The 9,280-nt window shown below is 37.4% G+C and overlaps 1 protein-coding gene across 3 annotated transcripts in view; it reads right to left on the minus strand.

Moving 5' to 3' along the window:
* HEY2 (hes related family bHLH transcription factor with YRPW motif 2) overlaps positions 1 to 9,280 on the minus strand; it is a 45,829-nt gene that overhangs the window by 35,231 nt on the left and 1,318 nt on the right. For 2 of the 3 annotated variants that reach the window (XM_069726090.1, XM_069726089.1), the window contains exons 2-3: positions 4,765 to 4,843; positions 72 to 155 (exon numbers count right to left, since the gene is read on the minus strand). In XM_069726090.1, the coding sequence (XP_069582191.1) occupies positions 72 to 155; positions 4,765 to 4,843 (163 nt within the window). The remainder of the gene's footprint in view (positions 1 to 71; positions 156 to 4,764; positions 4,844 to 9,280) is intronic. The other variant, XM_069726091.1, reaches the window with a different exon arrangement.

Raw genomic sequence — 9,280 nt, forward strand, 5'->3', positions numbered from 1 at the left:
ATGAGCCTAGAAGAGAACCAGCAAAATCAGATCAGAAGTGTTGTAAAAGGGAATCGTAGGAAACTACTCACTTGCTTTTCAAAAGCAGTCGGCACAAGCCGCCTTAATTCGGACAGGCTGTTATTGATGCGATCTCGTCTGCGTTTTTCTATAATCTACAAGAAGAAAAAAGATGTAAAAATAAGTACCATGCTATCTCATTATGGTACACGTATGTCTATGAGACCTCACATCTGGCAAAATTGTAACATTGAATTTTAAGTAATACTGGCTACATAGGAGTGGAGAAATAAAGGGCCCAATTCATCATTTCCAGGTTTTTTAAAGTCACTTTTTTTTTTTATTTTGTGGCATGCGCTGAACTTTTTTTTTTTTTTTTTTTACAGGAAATTCATAACAATGTTGCACAAAGTTTATGAATTTTGAACGAAGTAAAAAATAGTCTTTTTTTCTATCTTTAACCATTTTTTAGTGTAAAAATTACATGTGTTGCACAATGTCAGTAAAAATTGCTTACAAATTTCTGGTGTACATAGAATCACTCCAGAGGGGAGAATGGAATATATTTGTGACAAATTTGTGACTTTTTGAAAAGTCACAAATAATGAATCAGACTAAAATATCTGGAAACCCATTCTGCCTTTGGTGGTGATGAAACAAAAAACAGGCAAACACATATAAAATACACATAAAAAAAAGAGGAAACGCAAAGGTGAATTTGGTGCAAAAAACAAAAAAGGCACAGAAGAACAAGAAAAAACAGGTGCAAATACAATAATTAATAAGTCCCAAAGAGTTCTTGGTATTCCTTAAGGTATTCTTCCATAAAATAAACTATTCTCTGAAAGAAGAGCTCTATACTTTTTTATTCTCAGAGTCATATGGAATCCAAAATCTAATCACATAAAGGAGGGTCAGTAAAGCTCCATTTAATTTTCTACATGCCATATTACAGTTCTCTAAGATTTGAATGTTGTACAAACCTGTAATAAATTCTTGAGTCCTTTTTCTTTACTATCTATTGCTTATTTTGGGTGAACAGAGTCAGCAGGGCTATACAGAGAGTGACACCATTTACGTCAGTCCCTGTGTGTATTAGGGCTCACATTTTAACTTTTCAGGTACACAAATACACTATGATCATGAGTGGTAGGAAATCCAAGAACCTACAAAAACACAGAGAGAACATACAAATTCCATGCAGATCTTGTCCTTGAGTAGGTTTGAAGCCCAGGACCACAATGTCGCAGTTTTGGGACTAACTCCCTAAGGTTATGTCACTGGTAAAATCAGTGGCTGTGAATTCATTTTCTAATTTACAATGTAAATTATCCATAGGATTAAAAACTGGGACAGACAAAAATCAAATTGTGTTCTGATGGTCCCTGAATCACAATTTATTCATTATCTACAGGAGAGGATTGCTGTTGTCCCACCGATCATAAGAACAGGGGTCTCATGTCTCCAGTTTGAATGTGCAGTGGTCGGACATGCTAAATGCAACTGTCTTCAAAAGTAAAAGTAAATGACAAGCAAAGCCACAGTGCCTGTTTTCCCACCGAAATCCTGCAAAATGAGCTCTAGACATAAATTCAACTTACACGCTTGGCAGATGCAAGGTTCGGGCTATGCTGTGCAAATTGACAGATGACCTAACCAGCAGGATGGCTCTGCCAGTGGAGTTTTCAATGTTATTCCAGCTATGGACTATTGGAATCACTGTCAGTTGAAATTTTTGTTTCATCTGATTTCTGAAGAATTTCGGTAAAGTCGTCTGTATAACCTTACAAACAACATGGCAGACAGTTTAAAGGGAACCTGTCACCCCCAAAATCAATGGTGAGGTAAGCTCTCCATCATCAGGGGCTTATCTACAGCATTCTGTAATGCTGTAGATAACCCCCCGATGTAACCTGAAAGAGGAGAAAAAGAGGTTAGATTATACTCACCCAGGGGCGGTCCCGCTGCGGTCCGGTCAAATGGGTGTCTCAGGTCCGCTCCGGCGCCTCCTATCTTCATTACATGATGTCCTCTTCTGGTCTTCACGCCGCGGCTGAGGGCAGAGGAAAGTACTGCAGTGCGCAGGCGCCGGGCCTCTCTGACCTTTCCGGCGCCTGTGCACTGCAGTACTTTGCTCTGCCCTTAGCAGGGCAAAGTACGCCTGCACCGGAGCCGCGGCGTGAAGACCAGAGAGGACATCATGGAATGAAGATGGGAAGCGCTGTTCCGGACCTGAGACACCCATCGGAGCAGGACCGCCCCTGGGTGAGTATAATCTAACCTCTTTTTCTCCTCTTTCAGGTAACATCGGCGGCTTATCTACAGCATTACAGAATGCTGCAGATAAGCCCCTGATGATGGTGAGCTTACCTCACCATCGATTTTGGGGGTGACAGGTTCCCTTTAAGATGCCAGGACAATTGTCTAAGGGCCACTTACAATTTCCCGTCAAACTTTTATGATCCAAACATCTTGTACAGAGTATGTCCATTGCTATAATATTCCTATAATGTATACTATAACAAACCAATAAAATTCCTTTTGATTTTATCCAGCCATTGAGCTTTTATCAGCAGCGCATTGTATGACACATCCTTCCTGCTCTTCATTTTCCCTGGGTTCATATGTGACCGGTGATCTGCAGCAGCTGTAATACATGCTTATCTCATGTTATTGAATTGCAACCACACCAGGTGAGTGGTCTCACTTTTTTTTAATCTTCGGCATCATCGGATAAGGTCCTATTGCGCTTTTCTGTCTCCTAGCTCGTTCCTTTCCATTGCTATAATATAAGCACTCTAATGTACTATCAGGTCTGGTCATTTTCAGACCTGTGGAAAGGTTCCTTGGCTCATTAGGGCACACCAATTATTACTAAAATCAATAACTTTTGATCAGATCATATAAAATTTGTTACAGTTATACGAAAAAGGTAGGCTGGCAGGTTTATGGGGCAGGCACATAGGCAATAAGTATGAAAATATTGAGAAATCCCACATTATTCTAGAGTGTTTATACACATACTTGTCTATAATACACAATTCAGCTGTATGGACTATACAATCAGCACTGTGTCATCCAGGTTTGGGATGAAAGTCTGCAGTCACTCTATGTGACTATAGACTTCAGAATTCTATCAGCGAGCACACTGCTCGATGTCAGGATTCTTGTGTTACAGCAGGCGAGAATGGGCCCTCACTCAATCACAAGTATGCAATTTGCATAGATTCGGCCACATTCCAGCTAGACATGAGCAGCCTTGCTCCATATAAGTGTACCGAGTGAGGCTAGTTAGCACGAGACCACATGTATGCAAATCATATACTTGTGATCAGATGACCGCCTGCTCTCACGCCGACATTGGAGAATCCTGACAGGATCTGGTGCACGAGCGGTGAGGGCACAGGAGTCTGCAGTCACATAGAGTGACTGCAGACTTTCATCCCAAATTGGACAAGCCCTTTAAATACTTGCATGGGATTTACAAATGTAAATTCAGCAGTCTTTGTTGTGTTCATTTACTTATCCTCTCATAAGAAACAATATGAGAGATAACTATTAATACAAATAGGCCAATTTTCTGCAATAGTCTGCTACATAGCCGGCATCTACCTATATCAGCAGTGACCAGAGCTTGCTCTGATTGCGGCTGTTTACCTTTTAGATGCTGCTGTAAATCACTGACAGCAGAATTTAAATGGCCTGCTTGATGTCACACACATTAGCTCCCATCCGATCCCCTGCGGCCTGATCGTAGTAACCTGATGGGTTACCCTGGCTGCTGAGGACCTGCTGAAGGACCTTGTGCCTCACATCTTAGTCCTCCTATCAAGCTCGTACAGACATTTACCTTGATAAGAGACCTGCAAATGATCTCAGGTTCAAGTCTCTTAGGGACATTTTAAAGAAAAACATATTTGGTATTATTGTGTCTGCAAAAGTACCATCTATTAGAATATAAAATATTTACTCCGCATGTTAAATACTGAAAATAAAAAAAAATATGAATGGGCAAAATTGCTGTTTTTTAGCTGCTGCACTTTCATAAAAAATAAAGATACAGTAAAAAACATTCAAAATTTGTTATGTACTCTAAAATGGTATGGATAAAAAATACAGTTCAACTTGCAAAAAATAAGTCAGTATACAGCTCTTGTGGACGGAAAAATAAAAAAATTATGGGTCTCAGAATATTACAAGACAAACTAATTTTTTTCTTACAAATTTCTGAATTTCTTTTCACAACATAAATTTAAAAAAACTTCATAAGTTTGGTAACTGCCATAATCGTACTGACTTGGAGAATCGTATTGCCAGGTCACTTTTACTGCTCAATGAACGATGTAAAAACAAAAGCCAAAAACAAAGGCAGAATTCCATTTATTTAACGTTTCACCTCACTTGAAATTTTATTTCCCATTTTTCAGAACATCAAATAGTAAAATGAATATCATTCAAAACTACAACTCAACTAAAAACAACAACCCCTCATATGACTATGTGAACGGTATAATAAAAAGTTATGGCTCTTGGAAAAATAATGAGTTTGAGGAATCGAAAGTGTTAAAATGAAAAACTCTCCAGGTATTTAAAGAGTTAAGCTATTATATTTAAGTAATTCAAGCCACTTGCATGAGTAATATCTGAAAATATGGCAGACATTATGCTACGCTGCTATCAGAAGTAATGTCCAGCAGTGAACTTTTTATAAAAGCTGCCCTAAAGGATCATTTCACAAAGTGATATGTAAAGTGAAAATCTTACCCCTCTCCGCTTCTTCCTGGCCATGATCTGTGATGATGTTGTCGGAGAATGTGATCGAATTATTGATCCACTGCTATGACTGAAAAAAAATGAAAAAAACAGGCACCATTGTCAGTCAGACTCATTGACGCAAACCTTTACATGTGTGCATTTTACACAATATATCTTTAGTCGAACTGAGATTGGCACAGCTTCTGGTGACGCCAAAAACGTCCGTTATTTGTGATTTACACAGGACTGCAGGTGAACCTAATGCATTATTTCATCTCAAAGATACACACACTACACAGTTTGTGTGGTTAAATAACAGTTTTACAATCTAGTAATCATCGATGTACCTGACCCTTGTGTTGGATACCTTTAATTACATGATCTAGTGATCCATTGCAAGTGTTAGCTACCACTGTGGATTAGCTCTATTAATTACAAGTACAAATTCAGAGATGTGACCTTTCACCCAGGAGACTGGTATTGTCTAGAAAGTCCAGAAACAATATATCAGTACCACCAAAGTAACAATGATTTCATTTATCGCTGGACTTTCTCATGAGCATGGCAAGACTTCAGGACCTAACAACAAATTAGTGTTTCCCTAGTGCAGAAATAAATAAATAATGGGCAATGATCTCTACAATGACTATTCCTAAACATAAAACCACATCTGATCCCATAGAGAGTGATGTGTAGAAATGACAATTTTAGAAAATGGTAAAGTCTAAGGAGCTCTATGCCTGAAATAAGGAAACTGTAAGAAGATTGGAGACAAGAATGGCAAACCAGGTGCAGAACACAGAAGAGAAAAGTAATAGGTCCCATTTGCACCTGCGTTAACACCACAGGTTCCAGTATTTTCACTGCGCTGTTTTTTTCCTGGTAAAATGAAAGACCCAACAAACTTAATTCTAGTCAATGGTGCCACTCTGGCAATGTTTGCGTCCATCAGATGATGTTCTGTTTCTTACTCGAGTTTTCCGAGTCCTTAAGCCGCCGGTAACAAACTAACCTTAAAAGGGTTAAGTACGATTTAGTAGGTAATGGATACATGGCTAATTGCGGGATGGCATGCCCAGAACAAATGGCCTATTACATGGGAGCTTTCCTTCTAGTCTGACTGACATAGATCACAGCATACGTCTTGAAATAATTAACACTTCCCGCCATACAAGAGGAGGTGACAGACTGAATTTCAATGTACGGCATATTGACTGTATCTGATTAGTAGAAGTAAACAATTGCCAAAAAAAAAACACAGAATATCTTAAAAACCTAAATAAAACAGCTGAAAAGTTGCCTGATTATTCGTCTTAAGCGCAATATCTTAGAATATATTTGTTCACATTTATTTATTTTGCAACTTGTAGAGAATTCGAAAAATGTAATCACTGCCGCAAATTTTTTTTCCAAAACTACACCCAAAAAATGAACTCGTTGTCAGGCGTATAGATAAAATGTATATGATTCTACACTTCACATACAGATTATCCAAACTTGTCATGTAACTCCTTGTGGCCACATTGTTGCTAATAAGCTGTGATCATCACTTTGGTAAAGGACAGTTCAGAATGGTTCATTCTCAATTCGAAAGCACGGCCGCAGCTCTGCTACATCTGTATGATAAAATTAGGCATTACGCTAGGGATTCTTCTCAGTTTGGCTGGCCAACCAGCTATAGATGATGGAGGGATGCAAGTTTTACATATCTGTAAAATATGGGAATGCATTTTATTATATGGTGGAAGATTCCTGCTTCGCGTGGTCCTACTGAGCCAAATGTAGACCTCCAAAGAATGTTATAGTGAAGGACATTTATATAGGTGAAAACTCCGGGGGTCTGGATCCTGCGACCGCTATATGCATAAGAAAATGGTCATGTGAAACTGCTCGTGTTGGTAACTTTAAAAACTTAGTATTTATACTCAGGAAGCTCCCAGAATTTAATATTTCTATATTTTTGTCCAAGAATTTGCAGTATTAATACAAATGACATATGTATATGTATGTATATGTATATATATATATACATATATATATATATAAAAGAGAGAGATATACAGTATATATATATATATACATATATATATATGTATATATATATATATACTGTATGATAATGATAATCGTTGACATAATTAGAAAAATTAACAATCAAACTAATAATTACACCAGTAGTAGTAAATTATAATAGGAGGAGTGAGTACCCAATTGTGGGACAGAGTGAAGCGGTAGTGTAATATATATTTCTGATCACTATGCTGAGTTCACATTACAGAATTTTGACAAGATACATAGTGAATACAATATTATCTTATCCTCTTGCAGCTTGCACTGTTTGGGACAACTGAAGGCTAATTTTGGTGCCTGATGACGATGGCATGTTAGGCCCGGCTCACACACACTTTTTTCAGCGTTTCTATACACTAGATGAACCTCAGGTGAGGGTAAAGGGTCTTTCAGAGCCTTTTCTACAACAGCTTTATGTAGCATTTTTAGTTCGGTACGTTTAACAAACATTATTTCTTGCGTCTTTAATTGCGAAAAATAGCAGAAAAAATCCCATAGAGTATCCTGGACATGGGAGAAAAAACACTGCTATAACACATTATATGTGAATCATGTAACGTCAGAAACTCAGTGTAAGCCATTATCTTTACACCAGAAAAGGGGTTAATTATACATTTCCTAATCATTTCTATTGTAACTTCTGTAAGGCTTTATTCACAATGACCCGAGCGTCTCTTATGCCCATCACTGGATCGGATCCCATCAGAGGAGCGCAGGGGAAACCTCCTGAAAAGAAATGCCTGAGACAGGATTCCCTGCTTTCCTCTCATGGGATCCGAGCCTGGTTTTGGCAAGAAACCCTGCGCACGGCTCGCAAGCAGACGGTCATATGGCGGTGCTGGGGACGCCTCAGGCCTCATTCACACGGCAGTATTTAGCATCGGCACTTAGAAGTCACAGCCACAAGATGCTGCACAACACGGAGGGGCGGAGAGCTCCTTTATTGCTTTTTTTTTCTCTCTGATACAAAATGATCAAAATATGTAAGTGTAAGAAGTGGCCACGCACAGGTGCCCTTCTGTCACACCAGGGTCACAGCAAGAACCAACTGCAGCGCCCAGACAAGGAGTTTGGTGATTTTACCATATGATGCAAGTGTAGCATGGAAAATGAAAAACTCAGGAGCGGCTTTTATTGACATATTCTATGAAGGGCTCATTTCCTAAAATTATTTTTTAAATATACCCAATCCCCAAATCACAGCAACATTTCATAACTAACAGGTTTTTTGGAATAATATAATAGGTCAGGTCCCAAAAGCACCAAATAAATTTGCTATCTATCTATCAATCAATTTTTCTATCTCATATTTAGCTACCTATCTATATATCCCATAACTATCTATCTATCAATCTATCTATCTATCTATCTATCTATCTATCTATCTATTTTTCTATCTCATATTTATCTACCTATTTATCTATCCCATATCTATCTATCTATCTATCTATCTACCTATCTATCTATCCCATATCTATCTATCTATCTATCTATCCCATATCTATCTATCTATCTATCTATCTATCTATCTATCTATCTATCTATCTATCTATCCCATATCTATCTATCTATCTATCTATCTATCCCATATCTATCTATCTATCTATCTATCTATCCATCTATCTATCCCATATCTATCTATCTATCTATCCCATATCTATCTATCTATCCCATATCTATCTATCCCATATCTATCTATCTATCTATCTATCTATCTATCTATCTATCCCATATCTATCTATCTATCTATCTATCTATCTATCCCATATCTATCTATCTATCTATCTATCTATCCCATATCTATCTATCTATCTATCTACCTATCTATCTATCCCATATCTATCTATCTATCCCATATCTATCTATCTATCTATCTATCTATCCCATATCCATCTATCTATCCCATATCTATCTATCTATCCCATATCTATCTATCCCATATCTATCTATCTATCCCATATCTATCTATCTATCTATCCCATATCTATCTATCTATCTATCCCATATCTATCTATCTATCTATCTATCTATCTATCTATCTATCCCATATCTATCTATCTATCTACCTATCTATCCCATATCTATCTATCTATCTATCCCATATCTATCTATCTATCCCATATCTATATATCTATCTATCTATCCCATATCTATCTATCTATCCCATATCTATCTATCTATCTATCTATCCCATATCTATCTATCTACCTATCTATCCCATATCTATCTATCTATCCCATATTTATCTATCTATCTATCTACCTATCTATCTATCCCATATCTATCTATCTATTTGCCCCATATCTATCTATCTATCTATCCATCTATCTATCTACCTATCTACCTATCTATCTATCTATCTATCCATCTATCTACCTATATATCTATCTATCTATCTATCCATCTATCTATCTATCTATCTATCTATCTACCTATCTATCATCTATCTATCCAT

This window comes from Ranitomeya imitator, chromosome 5 (assembly GCF_032444005.1).
Source record: "Ranitomeya imitator isolate aRanImi1 chromosome 5, aRanImi1.pri, whole genome shotgun sequence".
NCBI classification, from domain to species: Eukaryota; Metazoa; Chordata; class Amphibia; order Anura; family Dendrobatidae; genus Ranitomeya; species Ranitomeya imitator.